This window comes from Delphinus delphis, chromosome 16 (genome assembly GCF_949987515.2).
Source record: "Delphinus delphis chromosome 16, mDelDel1.2, whole genome shotgun sequence".
NCBI classification, from domain to species: Eukaryota; Metazoa; Chordata; class Mammalia; order Artiodactyla; family Delphinidae; genus Delphinus; species Delphinus delphis.
Genome location: NC_082698.1, coordinates 24,694,795 through 24,712,389, shown reverse-complemented (window position 1 = coordinate 24,712,389; position 17,595 = coordinate 24,694,795). Strand labels below are relative to the sequence as shown.

At 49.8% G+C, this 17,595-nt stretch overlaps 2 protein-coding genes across 3 annotated transcripts in view; one reads left to right on the top strand and one right to left on the bottom strand.

Annotated features, from left to right (window-relative positions):
• SLK (STE20 like kinase) overlaps positions 1-6,541 on the top strand; it is a 57,092-nt gene extending 50,551 nt beyond the window's left edge. For both annotated transcript variants that reach the window (XM_060034127.1, XM_060034126.1), the window contains one exon: positions 2,864-6,541. In XM_060034127.1, coding sequence (XP_059890110.1) covers positions 2,864-3,010 — 147 coding nt within the window. In that variant the 3' untranslated portion in view covers positions 3,011-6,541. The remainder of the gene's footprint in view (positions 1-2,863) is intronic.
• Positions 6,542-7,349: 808 nt separating this feature from the next.
• COL17A1 (collagen type XVII alpha 1 chain) overlaps positions 7,350-17,595 on the bottom strand; it is a 51,446-nt gene continuing 41,200 nt past the window's right edge. Inside the window, exons 37-57 of the mRNA XM_060034128.1 lie at positions 17,233-17,310; positions 16,298-16,351; positions 16,137-16,178; positions 15,921-15,974; positions 15,392-15,451; positions 15,051-15,077; positions 14,691-14,723; positions 14,536-14,610; positions 14,178-14,228; positions 13,581-13,706; positions 12,920-13,057; positions 12,522-12,590; positions 12,049-12,189; positions 11,487-11,576; positions 11,276-11,386; positions 10,646-10,792; positions 10,019-10,363; positions 9,403-9,540; positions 9,097-9,159; positions 8,861-8,941; positions 7,350-8,500 (exon numbers count right to left, since the gene is read on the bottom strand). Of these exons, the coding sequence (XP_059890111.1) occupies positions 8,448-8,500; positions 8,861-8,941; positions 9,097-9,159; positions 9,403-9,540; positions 10,019-10,363; positions 10,646-10,792; positions 11,276-11,386; positions 11,487-11,576; positions 12,049-12,189; positions 12,522-12,590; positions 12,920-13,057; positions 13,581-13,706; positions 14,178-14,228; positions 14,536-14,610; positions 14,691-14,723; positions 15,051-15,077; positions 15,392-15,451; positions 15,921-15,974; positions 16,137-16,178; positions 16,298-16,351; positions 17,233-17,310 (1,976 nt within the window). The 3' untranslated portion in view covers positions 7,350-8,447. The remainder of the gene's footprint in view (positions 8,501-8,860; positions 8,942-9,096; positions 9,160-9,402; positions 9,541-10,018; positions 10,364-10,645; positions 10,793-11,275; positions 11,387-11,486; positions 11,577-12,048; positions 12,190-12,521; positions 12,591-12,919; positions 13,058-13,580; positions 13,707-14,177; positions 14,229-14,535; positions 14,611-14,690; positions 14,724-15,050; positions 15,078-15,391; positions 15,452-15,920; positions 15,975-16,136; positions 16,179-16,297; positions 16,352-17,232; positions 17,311-17,595) is intronic.

Genomic DNA, 17,595 nt, shown 5'->3' with positions numbered 1-17,595 from the left:
GGAGGACAGACAGATTGGAGTGGAATGGGGGCAATTTAAGTACAGAAAAGAGAATGAGTGAAAATAATGTGTACAGGAATCATAAGTAGCTCCCTATCATTGTAGCATTAGAGGGAGTGTGTGCCTGTGTGTAGGCATTAGGGAGGGAGAGAGGGAAGGGATGACAGCTTTGTCTGGATGGGTCGACTGGAGCCAGATTACACGGCCCTTGTGTGCTGTGTTAATTGACAATTTAGTAAAATAGAGATGGCTTCCTACACCGCGCCAGCCAGCCAGCCAGCCAGCCAGCCAGCCAGCCAGCTATCTTCTTTGTTTGCACTTGACTCCCTGCTAGCCTGGTCCAACTGGTCAACCATTTCAGCTCTGTCTTTGCTATTACTGTATGATTCTCTCTCTTTGCCAACTGTCAAACTTAAACCTTTATTTTCTCTTGGGCTTCCTGCCTGCTATACATTTCAACGATTCCTTTCTTCCATTCACCCAATGGGTTAATCAAAGAAATATGTATTTAGCACCTACCATGTGCTAATAGTGTGGCTTTTTAACTTGAATTTTGTTTTTTGTTCCATTTTTGAATAGGTAGTTCATTCATGTGTTTCTGCATTCAAAGGGTACACAGAGGGGTGAAAGTGAGAAGTCCCTTCTCCAGTTCCTCCTTTCACCCTTTGCAGTCTAGCTTTCGCCTCAAATTCCTCCCCAGTTGAATTGGTTGACAGTGGTCACCAGTGGCATTATCTACCTGTTCTTCTTAAAAATCTTCTTAAAATTTTCTTCTCACCTGACTTTTGTGACATACTCTCTTCTTTCTCTGTGCTCTTTCTTTGTCATCTAGTCACCGGAAATGTAGACATTTTCCAGTTTTACACTCTTACCTCTGCTCTTTATCTTGATGATCTTGTAGATTGTCATGGCTTCAGCTGCATGTTTAAGGACAATTCCAAAACTTGTATAGAACATGAATTATAAAGTCATACAGGTCTGGGTTCAGATCTCAGTGCTGACACTGATTAATTTCGTCTCTTAACACTTCTGAGCCCAGTTTTCCTCATTTGTAAAATGAGGATGTTACTACCTCCCAATTGGGGTTGTTAAGACAGTTAACGGAAGTGATGCGTGTACAGTACTTGTCCCAGTACTTGAGATGTGGTCAGGATCCAGTGAATGGTTGTTATGGTTATTATTTTATTGTTTTTATTATTGGTTCGTGCTCTCAGCTCTCATTTTCCATGTGGATGTTACATTCCTCCTCGTTTCATTCATTCTGTCCCATTGTCATCTCATCAAAGGTTTCTTTTTTTGATGACTGTATATAAAATATAGCTTCAATGCCTACCTCGAACACTCTCTATCCCCTCAACCTTTCTTTGTTTTTCTCCATAATATTCATCACCACCAGACACATTTCTTTATTGTGTGTCTTCTCCCACCAGAATGTAAGCTCCTTGAAAGCGGGGACATTATCTTGTTGTTCACTGATATATACCCAGCTTCTGGAACAATTCCTGCACATTGTAAATGATCAGTACATACCTGTTGAATGTTGTTGAACGTTGACTAAAGATTGTAAACTCAGTGGAGATAAAACTAAACTCAAAATCTTTTTTCTTTCATCTCCATCTCATCTTTCCCCCCCTCTCCAGTCCTACCCACCGTCAGGTGTTCTTGCTAACATTTCTGTTCTCTTAACTGACATCTAGGCTAGAAACCTGAATTACCTTTCATTTCCATCACACCCCACATTCAATCAGATGACAAATAATTTTGACTCTTATTTCCTAATATTTCTCTTTCCCTTTACTGTCTTCCTACTATTGGCTTAAAATTGTTCAGTAATGTCCTAATGGTCCTTCTGGTCTCTTGTTCCCTTTCCTTCTACTTGCCTGCCATCACCAGAGTGTTTATCCTCAAGAGCATCTCTGTTACTGTCATAGTGGTGTTGATAAATCTTCAGTTCCAACAGAGTAGAATGTAAACGCCTCACTTTGACTTTGAAGCCTTCATAGTGCCACACTTTGCCCATATCAGCCCTTCCAGCTTCGTCTCCCACCAGCCACTTTGTTCCCGGTTCATGTTCCAGTGCTGGGTATAGTCACCGTTACTCACAGCAACTCCACAGTTCCCTGCCTCTGTGCATTGTTCAGCTCACTTTGTCTGGCGTGTCTTCCCCATCCTGTCTGTCAAATTCTTATCTTTCCTTTGAAACTAAGCTCATGGTGTTCCTCTTCTGAGAAACCTTCCTATACTTCCATCTTTTCCTGTACTTTGTATTTTTACAGCAGTACTTCTCCTGAGTCACTTGTCCACAAAGTAATTGATACCTCAGATATTTATCAAGCACTTACTATATTTGTTCCATATTGTGGGGTTGTAAAGATGAATCTGGTTTAGGTGTTACCTTCAAACAGTTTATAGTTCAGTGTGAAAGAAAAGACATGCACGTCAGTAATCAAAATAAAAAAATAGAAAATGGTAAGTTCCATGTGGAAGAGACGGTTAATATCAATAGTTAATAACAGGTGCCGTCTGTTGAGTACCTAGTGTGTGCTCAGTACTTTATTACCACATTTAATCCTCTCATGGCAACCCAGTCGAAGTAGATGGTATTATCGCTGTTTCATAGCAGAAGAATGAAATGATTCTGTAATATAGAGAAGTTAAGTAATTACCCCCAAGTTATCCATTCATGTGGCTGAGCCAGGACTTGAACCCTGGGCTGGCTGTACAGCCTGTGGTCCTAGCTGTTGAGCAGTCTCTTCTCCCTTAGGATAACAAAGTCTTTGGGGCAAATAATTTTATCTGGGCTGTCAGAGTAAATTCTGTTTTTAATACCAGTGCATAATTTCTTTTTCCCTTCCTTTTTAAGACACTGGAAGAGGAGTTTGCTAGGAAACTACAGGAACAGGAAGTGTTCTTTAAAATGACCGGGGAGTCTGAATGCCTTAACCCATCAACACAGAGCCGGATTTCCAAATTCTATCCTATTCCTAGCTTGCATTCCACTGGATCGTAACAATGGGAAGCATTCTGTGGTTGGGTTTGTCTTCTTAAGTATATCATTCTGTTCTCTTCATCTTCTGCCATAGTCTGTATCAGAGAGCTCACGAAGACAATCACCTGCCTCACCTTCCAGATGTTTTTTTGTTTGTTTTGTTTAGCAAAGATAAAGGGAAAGGCACTAAGACAGATGCTGGGCCATGCTGGCAAAGTAGCATCTTGCAGTAATTCCCTAAGGTGATTTTTGTATATAATCTTAAAAATTGTGTTGTTTAGATACTGTTACCTGAAAAACTGGTAGAGAGATAATGTTTAAAGTTATTTAAAAAAACCCTGTTACGTCACTTAAGTATTACTAAATATCTTTTTTCCTGACTTAACTTCTCAATGATGCCTAAAATCTATAGTTGAAACTGCTGTAGAGAGTTGGATTAATTTTTTGGTGAATCAGCTCTCATGAAAAAACTATGAGTTGCTCAAAATATGATATTGATTCAGTAAATAAATCTGTTACCTTTAAATGTTAGCATCAAACTCTTTTAAAAGAGAAAAATTATTTCAATAATTTGTCTAAAATACTTACCTGTTTAGACATGAGCTAATAATTAAGGGTGCTAGTTTTATTAAAATAGTGCCTAAAACACTAAATTTCAGTTGAGTCTAAAATTGCATTTCCTTTTTTGATTCAACAGGGACAAAACACCCTTAGCATTAAGCATTATTGTTTTTTAAATCTTGCTCCTATTACCAATTGATAGAAATTTTCATCCTAAAGTATATGTTGTACAAAGTTGGAAAGATGAAAAAAATAAACGGTAGCTTTTAGATGTCCAAATTGGAAATGTAAAACTCACCAAATTAAAAAAAATACAGATATAGCTATCTCAGCTTATTTCCTAAAATAATACATGAGCTGGTTAAATGAATTCTCCCATCTTAGCAAATTCTGTTTAAAACTGTTGGAGGCTGGCAGGCTCTGAGTTATATTTATGAATATATTTTTATGAAATTAATCTTAAAAGAGGCATTTGTTCAGAATAGTTTTTAAGAATTTAAAATATTTAGGCAAATATCAGAAATGACTTTTCGTTGTTTTGAGATCAAGTCATTTATATTTTGGTTTTGTTTTGTTCCATGTTTAAATTATTTACTTTGATTTGAGTGGGAAAAGCCTGAAACCTTTATCATGAGGGTGCTGATACGTGTAATTATTAATGAAATGTTCACTCTAGTCCCTTTTGAGGGTTAGAATTTCAAGCACGTGTCAGCTCGAAACAGTATTATAAACCGTATTTCGGGTGTGAGACAGTCCATTTGTAGACGAAGCTTGCTGCCTGCCACGTGCGCCTGTTCTGTCATGAGTGCCAGGTACCAAATTGTAGACATTTCAGTTTTTAGTTATATTACATTTGAGGCTCGTGAAAAATGCAAATGCAACTTTGTGGGAACACTGATTCATGTTAAGAAAATGTAAATATCTGTAGCACTTTCTTGCAGTTAATTTGAAAACTTTGAATGCTGAACCTTATTTTTTCAGTGGTTTAGATGATTTAAAAATGCATGTGATTTTAATTTTGTAATTGTTTTGACAAGCATAATTTACTTGGACAACTTTGTAGGTAGCCTTAACTTCTGGCCAAGTTTGTTTTTTATATAAATATATATACATATATATATATTATGTATGGTTGTAAATTCATACACTTATCACATGAATGTGTTACTGTATACGAAACTCTTAATGCTTTATTCTCAAATGCTGGGTTGAAAAATGTTTTGGAAGACTTTTAAAATATATATCTTTATAAAGTAATGTTCAGGGTGATGATGGAAATTGTTTATATTGTTATGATAGAAATGACAGTATAATGTTACCCAGTGTATTTAATGATTTATTTGAAGAGGGAGAGAGGAAGAAGGTTCTCATACCACTTTCTCCTTTGAAATTTTCAGTTTATTGGCTTTTTAAAAATTAATACTTTAGGCAGTGGACATTTTTTCAGTATCGTTTAAAGGATATCCTGTGTGCTGAATAGTTTATGGCACATAATTAATTTGGTCTGAATATTTGGTTCTTTTTCTTCCTTTCAAGTTGACAGAGTATTGAATAAAGAGGCTCAGAGTAGAACGATTGACACGCTGGTAAGTTTGTTAGCACCTCTTGCATCTCCCGTAAAACTGCCCTTTGGATTCCTTGTTCACGCTCGAGTTCTCTTTCAAAAGTGACCAGACCATGTGCATGTAGGAGCAGGACTACAGAATGATATTCATGTAGAGGTAAAAACCTTCATTTTAATACTTACAGTTACATAAATCTTTTCAAAAGGTATTTTGTTGTATAGACCATGCTGTTTGTACCCATCCCTGCGCACTTCTTGCTGTAGGCCCTGTATTCACGTACAGAAGTGTGAGCCTTCTCTCTTGCATGAAGTGTAGGTGGGGGGTTGGGGAGGGACACAGACATCTTTGAAATCAGAGAGTGCAGTCAAAGGCATTCCTGAGTTGGTGGTTTTGTTGCTGTGGCAGAATGTGCTATGAAATGCATTGAAGAAGCTCTCCATGTGTGCCCCCTAGTTACAGCCTCCCCTCCTCTCCCTGCGTGCTGTGGACACGCCAGGCCACCACGCTTCTGCAGGTCTAGCTCATGGAGCTCGTTGCACCAGGTTGCCTTTCCTAGTCCTGTCAATCCATGGTCGGGTGTGAATTGCTGAATTAGCCGCCATACTATGTGGACTCACAGTTAAGCTTTTTCTTACCGTTTTCTATGGGGAAGCTATAGGGTGGGTAAGGAGGAAATTTGGAGTGCTTATACCTTGCTGAAAATGTTGAAACTTTCCTGTGACAGGATACAGCAAATTGTAATTAAATATAAACCAGAACCAGAGCTACCTCTAAGTAGTGTTTCCTCAAGCACAAAGCTCTCAGGCATATGAGACCCACTGTGATGGAGGGTCTCTGATTTCTTGAGCATCAGTGAGTTTCAGAAGTGATTGTCTTTTGTAGTCTCCTAGTTCCCTTGTAACTACACACTTTTTTCCCCATTCCACACTGTGCTTAAATGACAAAGACTCTTCTGAGAAGCCAAATTCTGTCAAATGATTAGCTAGAGATATTGTTGATTACAGGGAAATGTAGAGCTGTGAGGCGGAGGCGGCGAGCTCTGTAGTTCCAGTTCTAATAGGCTTCTGGTTGAATAAATCAGTTCTTTCCTGGGAAATGATCTTTTATAGGAAATGGGATATTTTAAATGCTTTTCTTAAGTTGAAGGCACAACAGTTAATGCCACTACTGTTGCTATCCTGTGGCTGACATGGTTTTGATACAGCTTTAAAACTTCTGTTACCAAGCTTGGGGTAGAATGTGATACCAGTTTTAAATGTTGGCTGTAGCTTTTTGTAATCCTTCTCTGATTTGCAGTGTAATAACTTCACAAGCTAAATTTTCAGAAAGAATTTTGTTTCAGAAAATGCCTCTTGTCTATTTGGGAGCAACATGTCTTTTCAATCATGGGGTTGGAAAATGAAAAATAAAGTTATTTCTTACTCTACTTTGGGAAGCAGTCTTTTATTGGGACTATTTGAAGCTAGATTGTCCTGTGTGAGAACATTTTGTAGCATTTTTTAAAATCCTAATTATATTTTAAAACTCGCAGTCCTCCAGATCTTCTGACCCTTCAGACTTACTAGCATTCCAGACCATCTGTAGTCATCACACACAAGAGGGTCCTTTTTACTGGTAACTTGGGACTGGTAACTGGTCTTTCATTGCCCAAACCCCACCTTTGGGTGGTACTTAAAATATTTCCATCGACATATGTATATATACCTTTTTTTATGTCCTTTTTTCCCCTTGGAATGGATTATTTTTCTCACCAAACATTTCACAAACTGTGACGTCACTTCTGCTAAAAACAACCTCTTTTCATCATTCATGCAAGATTCAGTAGACATACTAGGCTGACCATTTGGCACGTGGTCAGTTTGGATGGAGGGAGGCACAGCATGTCATTTTCTAATCCAGGAGCATTGCATACTGTGGAGCTCATGCTTGACTTTTTGTTTTTTAATGAAACAAAAGAGGCTAAGATCCACCGCCATCCAGCTGAGGACATATCTCATATCTGGGTTCTGTCCAGAGAAGCTAGCGAGTTTGGGCTTTTACCGTATTTCTCTTGGGCATACGATTCTATGAAGACTTTGGGATAGCTTGGATAGGCAGATCTCATAACTAGGACAAAACTCAAAAGTCTGGTTAATCAAGGTAAGAATCATTAAAGGGGATATAATACTTGAGCTTCTAAAGCTACTATTACAAAAACAAATTGAGTCAGCCTTTAGGTAAAACTAACATATGAGAAAGGCACGATGCGTTCATTCATTATACATAAGTTTTCATTAGACAGTAAAATGTCAAAATTAACCGAAAATGTTTTCTTCCTTTCCCTCTTTCTTTTCCTCCTTTCCTTTCTTCCTTCCTTCTTCCCTCCTCCCCTCCCTTCTTTTTTTTTTTTTTTGGTTAGATGGATCACATTAAGCATATTAAAAAAGAAAAAACCCTTTAATTGGAAATTTTGCAATTGAAATGACTCATCTAATAGACCACGTGAATATTTGTAGACATTGAAAAGTGCAATAAAACCAACTGCGCCCAGTCCCCCATGCATTTCCTAAGTGCAGAGCAGGGGTGCCGGCTTCCGGTGTCAGGCAGTCTGCTCTCCCTCCCCTCCCCTCCCCTTCTTTCCTCCTTGCCCCCTGCCTTTCTCTTCCTATTGGCTGCAACCTAGTTCAGTGTAACATACTATCAACTCTAGCGTGGACCTATGGAGACAGATCATAGCTGCAGTCAAACTTCCTAAGTGGGAATGTGATACATAGAAATACTAGTAGAAACCCTGTCACCACCTCACGGGAAGTGGATTTCTTAAGTTTTTTCAGCTGAGAGTTTTGTCTATGACTAGAGAATGCAGAGTGAAGAGAGGAGAGAGGAGGTGAGAGCACAGCCTTGCAGCGTTGACCAGAACAGTCCCATCACGTGGCTCCCAGGAAGGCACCCCCCACCCCCATCCCATCTTCCATTTCCTGGGCTCATTTTTAAGGTGAAGCTCAAGGGCTCCTGAAACAACTTTTATGTACCTGGCTTTCCTAGGCTGGGGCTTGAACTCAGTGTTAAAGAAGCCGAGGAGCTCAGGCCTGGACAGCAGGGAGGCCAGCTTCATCCTCCCACACTGCATGCGGCCACTGTTGGGTCTACCCCGTGAAGCTGCTTCAGACTGTGTACCTTGGACTGAATTCTACATACATATATTTTGCTCCAGACTAAGATAAGGGTTCTAGTTGCTGTGCTGCCTCAGTAGGACAGTGAGATTCCAGCTTTTACCCTCTGGAGAGGTCTTGACATAAGCGCCATAAGCCACTGCGAGAACTGGTCCAGGCGGCTGTTACGCCAAGGGTCGCTCATGGCTTGACGGCGATGCTTCTCCTTCTCCGGCCAGCATAGACTTGGTCACCTAGAAGTTGGAAGATGAATGGGAAGTTAGAAAATGTCCTGTGGTCTGTGGGGACTTCCGCTTGGGTAATTACAGTAACTGTGACTACTACAAAACCGGCTTGAAAGATGAACTCTTCTGTAAGACTGTCAACTGATTGAAATTGATTACCCTATTTCATTACCAGCCTGGTTCTCCTTTTCCTCCCTGCATTGACATTCTTCTTCCTTTCTCCCTGGCTGTTCATTTGATAGTTACACAAAGTATGCTGTTGCCAGTACCTGCCTTTCGTAGCTGGCATTTGCCTAAAATTTTCAGGCTTGCTCTGGAACACGTGGCCTGCTTCCCAGCACTCCAGGAACTGTGGCAAGTGAGGCTTACCTTTGTCTCCTCTTTCTCCCTTGTGTCCTCGAGGGCCGGGTGGCCCAGGCTGACCTGGTGGCCCAGCAGGGCCCCTCTCACCTAGGAGGACAGAAGGGGGCACGGCTAAGCGAGGCACAGTGCAGGGCCTGAAGGAGCCGCACATGTTCCCAGCACGGCGCTGGCAAGGGAGCTGCTTCCCACAAGAGGCAGTCGTTAACACGGGATCCTGGTGGCTGTTTCCTGCCACCACTTACCTTTGGGGCCAGGGATGCCCATCTCTCCCTTCTGCCCAGGGGGTCCTGGGATGGCTCCATACGCTGCAAGGGGGAAAAGCTGGCCTTAGACGAGAGCTCGTCCTGGGGCTTGGGAGGTAAAGTGATTCGTTCAGACTGACACAGGCAGGTGGTGGTAGAGTTTGGACTTGTAAGAAGAAAACGGTTCAGAATTTATCCGATTTTCAGCATCTCAAGTGTTAACAAGGTTTCTGGGGAGACTGGTTTCTGTGGAACAGACTACACGGCAAGTGAAGTGTTGGGAAAGTAATCGGGGCGTGCCCTTACTTCTGAAGAAGTCCATGAGGTCCTCGGTCACGTTGCTGTAGGCAGAGAAGACCTTGCTGATGCCAGGGGGCCCCTGGGGCCCAGGCCGGCCTGGTGGGCCCCGCACAGTGTAGGCCATCCCTTGGAGCAGGCCCTGACCTGTAAAAACCAGAGTGGTGGGCACAGGCAGCAGGGGTCACCTGGCACCCTCCTCACGGTGGGAGCGCGGTGCCCTCTGACTGGCTCCCATCCCAAACTCTTCTGTGCGGCAGCGAGGGAGGAGCCTCCTTAGTCTCCCCTGTTGACAGGCACGTCTCGCCTCCGTGGGCTTGTTTCACAGGCCTTTTACTGCATAGCTGTGCTGGTGAGCCGCCCGGGAAAGGCTTAGTCAACAGCCTTCCCTCAGCCCCACCAGAAAACCTTCATAGTCATATAGACTCTTCTGGGAAAACAAAGGACAAAGACCCCAGCATCTCTGTTCCCTGCAGCATAGGTTCCAGTCCCGACTGGGCCCCTTGAACTAAGCTTGTCTTCAGTCCCTGCCCGTCTGATTCCAGAACTGCTGTCCTCCTGGATGTGGAGATGCTCACATGCTCCCGTAACCCCGCAGTGCTGAAGCCTACGTGTCCCCACTTACGCTGCAAGCTGTCAGACACCCGAACGGCCAGCTCGTTGTAATCCAGACCTCCAGCAAAGCTGGCCCCGAAACCACCGTCACCGCCATACATGCCGCCTTCTGCCGCTGCCCCATAGCCTCGGCCCCGGCCTGTGTCCAGGCCAAAGGCTCCCCCTTCGCCCAGGGAGCCTCCGCTGGCTCCTCCTATGCCTGTGGAGGAGCTGTGGGAAGAGGCCCGACCGAGAGAAGAGGAGCTGCCGCCCCGGCTGTAGGAGCTGTCCGTGGACACCAGGCGGCTGTCCCCGGGGGGACCCTGGGGCCCGGGAGGACCCGGCGGGCCGACGATGAAGCCGCGCACGTCAGGGCCTGTGGGGAAGAAGCGGCATTAGTGGGAGCCAGGTCTGGGGGAGACAGAGCAGTGGGACTTGGGGGTGTCTCTCCCAGGGCCTCAGCACGCCTGAGCAGGATGTGAACTCGCACCGAGCGGGAGCATGTGGGCTGGGAGGAAGCCGGGCTTCCTCGACCGACCAGGGCGGCTTATGTGTTTGGCCTCCAGTTCCCTTCAAGCCCCGCTGGCTGCCCCTCTCACAGGGAGAAGCCTGGTCTGGGAGGGGATGGAGGAGGCAGAGTGACGTCAGGGACACGCACTTGTGAGGTAGCTGATCAGCTCACTCCGGAAGTTGTCGCTGTTTTCAGCTGCGTATGTCACCAGAGCTCCCGAGACACCCGGGGGCCCTCGAGGGCCTGGGGGGCCAGGGGGACCAGGAGGGCCTGGGATGGATGACAAGCCAGCAGCTGAGCAGGGGGCAAGAGAAAGAAAGATCAGGGATCCCCTGCCAGGACCGCGGAACTCCCAGCCTGGGCCCGTCTGGAAGGAGGTGGTGAGGGAGGCCCCCACACGCGTGTCCCGTCCTCCCCTGGGGTGACTGCTCCCCGCTGCTCTCCACCCCCAGTCCCGGGCCTCATTCAACCCAAATCATATCCCTTCCCCTCAGCCCTTCTGCCGCTGGGAGTTGGGGCTGCTGGCTGGGCACCTGGTCACCCGCTGGCCCCTGAGTTCTCTCGTGACTTGGACGCATGGTGTCCCCCCACTTCTCCCCCTGCCAGGGCTGAAAGCACCTCAACGTCAAGTGTGTCCCCCTCCAGGGCCCCAGAGCCCGGCCCTGTACCCGCTCTAGGAGGACTGGTGCCTGGGCTGAGCCCTCCATGGCTGCCCTGGCTCAGACCCGCGGGAGCCCTGAAGGTCAGGCTGCAGCCCTCGCCTGCCTCACTCCTTACTCTGCAGGTAGGATGAGAGGTCCTCCATGCTGATGCTGGACCACGCGCTGCCTGGGAGCCCTGGTGGCCCAGGGGGACCTGGGGGCCCAACAATGCCTCTGAATTCAGACCCTGAGACACCAAGGAAGAGCAAGGATCGGTCACAGCCTGGGCCAAGGAGCTCTGCCGTCCACCCCGAAGCACTCGGTCAGATGGCCCTGCTCGGCCGTACCTTGGAGCAAGGAGAGGAGCTCCTCGTAGGATGTTCCCGGCAAGCCTGGGGGCCCTGGGGGGCCAGGAAGCCCAATGCTGACTCCGGAGCCTGAGGAACAAATCCCAAGTTGCGATGGATGCAGATCAGACAGGGAAGGGCAGATGGAAACACCGTGTCAGAGAGGAAGCCAGACAGAAGCAGCCTGAACAGAAGCGGAGGCTGGGATAGGGGCGAGAGGGGCAGCGGGAAGAGACCGGCAGAGGGTAACGGCGCCACGGAGGAGAGGCCCCAGGGCCGGGGACGAGTGCAGGTCAGAAGTGCCCACAGCCCTCCTCCTGCTGGGTGTGTGCGTGTGTGCATAGAGAAGTGTGCGTGTGAGTCGTGTGCAGGACGGTGCCCGGGACACTCATCCTGGCTTCCCTCGCCCAGCTCCGTGACCTGCTCTGGGGCCACAGGTTTGAACAGCTCTGAAGCGCCCCCGCTCCCTCTGGGTTGGGTGCAGCCTGGCGGGAGAGGGCCAGGGGGCCATTTCCGGGGTGTCCCGCCCGCTGCCTGCCCCACCACGGAGGCGGACACTCACTGGACATGTAGCTGAGGACGCGGCTGCTCAGCTCTGCGTAGTCCAAAGACTGGAGGGACCAACCTCCACTGGCTCCTGGTGGCCCTGGGGGACCCCGAGGGCCCATCAGGTACTGCCGTAGATATTGACGCACGTCATCCCCTGAAAGGAGAGGAGGCGCCGGTATGGACCACACGTCCAGCCTAACCTCCCCACAGACTGGCCCGAGTGACGTGTGAGCTGGGGGTTCTCAGACCCCCAGGGGGACATGAACAAGCTTCCGGGAGCTGAAGGGGCTCCTGCCCGGTTGCCTGGCCTTAGAGGGGAGAGCTGATGCCCCCTTTCCAGCTGGCTGCTGGGAGGGAGGAGGGAGTGGCTGCTGGGAGCGAGGAGGGAGTGGCTCCTTGTCCCAAGGGACCGCCAAGTGTGCCTGACAAGTGCGGCCAGGAGAGAGGGAAGGCACCCCACCCTCTAGCCCACCACAGCCGACTCACGCTGGAGCACAGCCAGGATGTCTTCAGAGGAGATGGAGGTGGAGGACGTGCTGATGCTGTACCCCGAAGCTGTGGGGAAGGAAACCGGTTACCCGCTTAGCTGGTACTGAAGCAACGCACTCATTACTCCAGAATCACAGACCCGGTCAACCAGCTGTTTCCGTTTGGGGGCAGTGAATGCATGGGGGTGTTAGCAGGCTATTTATAATGTCTATATTTCTTAATCTGAACAAACCTTTTTTGAAGCTAGATTCGGCGGCCTGATTACCGTGAATTCAGCATTGAACATCACATTCAGAAAAAGGGCAAAGCAAACAGCAAATTAAGAGACGAGACTCCAGGAATAACCGTGGACCCTGGGAGGAAGGTGTCATTACAGGGGCTGGGGAGAGGCTTACTCTGTAAGTAGCTCACGACGAGGCTGGCCAGCTCTGAGTAGTTGAAAGTCTCACCCGTGATGGTGGTGACAGGCCCGGGGGGACCAGGTGGGCCTGGGGGACCCTGAACTCCAGATAGATAAGACCTGATACTGTCACCTGCCAACAAAGAAATAAAGCAAAGTCAGGCTTGTCCCCAAGAGGGCGTGTCCTCCCCACAGAGGTGACCTGAAGTACTTGATGAAATGCACCCACCCATCCCACACAGGGGCCAAGGCAGGGCCAGCAGGGAGCCTAGACTCCCCTTGCTATAGATGGAGAAACTGAGGCAGACTCTGTGCTGGGCCAGGTGGATCTCCATGGCTGTAGAGTAACAAGACTCCAGTCAGCCACCCATTTGACAAAGCTCTGGTGCCCACATGTGTGGAAATCACACCGTCACCTCCACAGCACATGGATGAGGTTGGGGGAGTGCACACCAGTATGAAAGTGTGTGTGTGTGTGTGTGTGCGCGCGCGTGCACGTGCATGTGGATGAGCATGTGGGTGTACGAGCCTCTGCTGGGGTGAGGACAAGTCTATGTATCAATACGTGGACACGCGCGCACGCACACACACACACACGCGCGCGCGCACACACACACACACACACACGCTGCCCCACTCAGGCACCGGGCACTCACTCTGCATGTAGTCAGAGATGTACTGCTGAACCTCCAGGCCGGAGCTGCTGATGGAGCCTGGAGGCCCGGGGGGCCCTGGTGGGCCTGGTGGGCCCTGCATGAACATGGTGCTCGATGACGATCCCCCTGCAGGAGAGAAAGCCTCTGAGTTGGTCTCTCCACCCTGGGGTCCAACAAGGGAGCCCAGGCAATGCTTTTACAGTCTGAGGAGGGAGATTCTTTCTCAGTAGGAGAACTAAGACAGTGGCAAAGAGCTCCTAGGAGCTCTCCCAGGCCGAGCCCTCCCTTTTCTTCGGCAACCTGCTCACCGCCCACATGGCCTCCCTCGCCCCTGAACCCCTAGCTCCCAGGCTCTGTTCTCGCCGTCATTCATCATCGGCGTCGCTAGTCATCTTTATCGTGCAGGCATCCTTCCCTCCCACCCCCGCTAACTTGTAACCTCCTTAAAGGCAGTTCAGAGATCCCAGCACGTGGAGAAAGTATCTCATCAACACTGAATCATGGATAAGTGAATGAATTAGTTAATTAACATCCTCACTGGCACGATCAGCCTCGCTTGAAGAAGGAGAGAAGAACTTGGGCACCTTTGGTTCTTACCTCGAGAGGGCCCACTGGGAATGCCGGGAGCCCCTGGGACTCCGGGATCACCTGGAATCCAAAACAAGCAGCTCTGTTTGCATCACCTCCTCCAGGAAGCCTCCCCTGGTTCCTCAAGTTCAACCACACTGTCAGCTGTGGCTCAACAACTGTCCCATGTTTCTCAGTCTCATTTCTGCAATGGTGTCACAGCTTCCCTGGGCAGACTGTATCCCCACCCCCGTCCCTTTCTCCCTCCAGGCTCTCCTCTCTTCAGCCTCTTCTTCCTTCCAAGTCTGTAGCATCAGCAAGTACTCGCTGCCCTCTATTCGGGCTCTGGGAGCCAGCCTTGCTCCCACTCCTCCCCGCCTTCACTGACCTCTGTCACCCTTGGGTCCCTGAGGGCCGGGTGGGCCTGGCGGTCCTTGTAGGTTGAGTCCGAGAGAACTGGAGCCTGGAGGCCAACAACACAGGGCAGTCAGCCAGGTGGGGAGAGGCTCCGGCAGAGCCGGCAGCAGGGGGCTCAGCACTTACCTGAGGCTGAGAACCCTGGGAGGCCTCGCTCGCCTGAGGGACACAGCAGAGAGGGAACAGTCAGCTGTGCCGGCCTCCTTCTCCCCGTGCCCCAGCCCAAGACACCACCTCCCTCCCGAGGCTCCCCAAGATTCAATGGCTGGGGCAGCACCGGCCCTTGGGTGGTATCTAGAGCTGCCGCACAGACAGACACACGCACACACATACGCACGCACGCACACATGTAAGTTCTCAACCATCAGAGACACGCTCTGATCTACCCTCATCTGGACCAAACTCAAGAAGCTCAGGGATCTTGGAAGGTCAGCCTTTGCCACTCCCACCCCTACCCCAGGTTTGTTTGATGCCAGTTCTATTTACCTTGGTGTCCTCGGGGGCCTGGGGCACCTGGAGGAGAAGACAGTCATGAGACAGGTCCCACCCAGACGCTGTGACTGCAAGGGGCCCGTGGGGAAGGAGTCGGGGCTCCAGGGCCCCTCGTGCCTCTCCTCCCATCAGGACAAGGACAAGGCTTCTTGACAGAGCTTCCGACCCCCTGCCCCCCGCCCTGCTGCAGGCTGCTGAGCCCCTAATGGGATAGGGCAGGAGGGTGAAGGCCCGCTCATCCAGCCTCATCAGAACTCTCCCGGCCACCAGCTGGGTCAGCTGGGGTCAGCTGGGGTTCACACAGGCTCCTGCGCTCCCTAAGACACGGTGCTCACCTTGCTCTCCCTTGGGGCCTGGGGGGCCAGGTGGGCCTGGAGGGCCAGAGAAGAAGGTCTCTGTAGAGGAAGGAAATAGTTTTGAGTGTGGACAATAGATGGATGGATGGATGAATTTTCTACTAGAGACAAGTTCTGGGCTAAAGAATGTTCTAAAGTTATTTCCATATGTTTCTATGTTATACTGTCAGCATTTATCTCATTTCATGAGCATGTGTCCTACCTACTTTATCAGAGCTGGGCTCCCTGAGGACAGGAACTAGGTCTCCCCAGTTGGCCCAGAAGCTTCCCAAAGGCAGATCTCCCCCAGGCTGGGCAACCAGGGATTCTCAGGGTGGCTGGGTTGGCATCAGTTACCTTCTCTCCACACAGCAGGTAGCATGGAGTTTATGCAAACACACTCACGGTGGAAAGTCAGAAGGAGAAAGCATGGTGAGTAGGTCAGAAAGGCTGTGTGCCCATGACCATGGCATGGGCTGGGGCTGGGGCTGAGGTAGAGAACAGGAGCGACTTGACTCCCCAGCATTACCTGAGCTGGTCAGGAGAGATCCTGGTGGGCCTGGTGGGCCTGGCAAGCCTTCCCCTAGGTAAGAGAGCACCCAAGACCTATTAATGCCAAGAGGTGGGCCAGGAACACTCTGCCCAGGAGCAGAAGTGACAGAGAAGCTCTTTCCTAAGAGCCGGCCCAGAAGAAGCCTGGGCTCTGGGTCCCATCGTCTCTCATCTCCCATTGCTTAGCTCTCACCTGCTGGGCCTCGGGGTCCTGGGGGTCCTGGAATGGATGGTCCTGTAGAAGAGGGTGAGGAAGAGGCAATGCTGAACCCAGGATCTTGGCTTCCTCACTAAGTGCCTTGAGCCCCCTGCCCCCAAGATTCCCCACCTTCCAAAGATCCCTGAGGTGCTCACCTGGTGGCCCAGGTGGTCCAGGTGGGCCTTGGGGACCTCGTAAATCAAGACCCTCTGTGGAAAGGAGAAACCAGAAATGAGCAAAAGCTGTCATGAGGCTGCTCTCCGCCAGCCTCACCCCTCACCAGGATCCTCGGTGCTTGTGCTCACACCCACACACCAGGCCATGGGTCATGGGTCGTGGCACAGGACCCTCCAAGACCCCCTCTGCTAGAGATGCCTTTTGCTCAGAGGCAGGGCAGGGCTGAGTCGAGCTCCCTGGTGGCTGATGGGGGTGTGCAGTGATGATTAAGAGCATGGCTTCGGTGTCAGACAGCCTGAGTTCAAATCCTGCCTCATCACTGCCAGCTTGTGGGCAAGTTCTTGACCTTTCAGCCTCAGCTTCCTCCACTGTAAACCAGAGGCCCAAGACCTACATCACAAGGGCCTTGTGCAGACTCGGTGGGACGACAAGGCAGAGCGCCTGGCACGTGGTGACTGTTAGACCAGGGCTAGCGTTGTCTTTGCTGTTCAGGTGGCCAGGTGCCCAGGTGGGAGGCCCAGCGGCATCTCTGCCTGGGTTCTTTAAAGGACTCTGGGAACCGGAGGACCCAGGAGTCAGCGCTCCTAGGCCGGGCCTATGGCTGAGAACCCAGGGACCCTTGTCGTTGTTCATGGTGTGGGGGATTCAGGACTCCTCCAGTCACACTCACAGGGCTGGGTTCAGAGGCCTCCTGGAATCCGGAGAGCCTCTCTGACAGCTGTGCCATCCCCTGTGACTCATCCTCCACAGCTGATAAAACCCCTGCTGTTCCTTCTCAGCGAGAGGACCTGGCCATCCTTACACTGGGGCTCACGATGACTCACTGGTGCAGCTGCCGCAGGCCCCAGTGCATGGCCACCTCTCCCACTCCCACCCCTGTGTCACCTGTCCCGGAGAACAAGGTGGCACTCACGGGCGGAGAGGACCTCAGAGATGGAGCTGCTGCTGCCCATGAACGATTCACCAGGAAGTCCTGGCTCCCCTCGCGGGCCTGTGGGGAGGACACAGAGTTGGGGGACACCGCCTGCAGCTGTCAGTGCTTTCTCTCTGGAGCCGCCCAGGTGCTCGGGGTGGGGCAGGGCCAAGTGGAGCTGACTGTGGGCGGGGCTGAGCTGACTGTGGGCGGGGCCAGAGTGTTGGCTGGGAGCGAGACACACCCCAGGAGGACCTGGAGTCCGTGTTTTGATATTTGGATAAGTTGCTGGACAGTGACACGATTCTCAGGATCTGGTCACCAGAGGCCTGAGGCCTGTGAAGATAGCTGAGCTTGATCCTG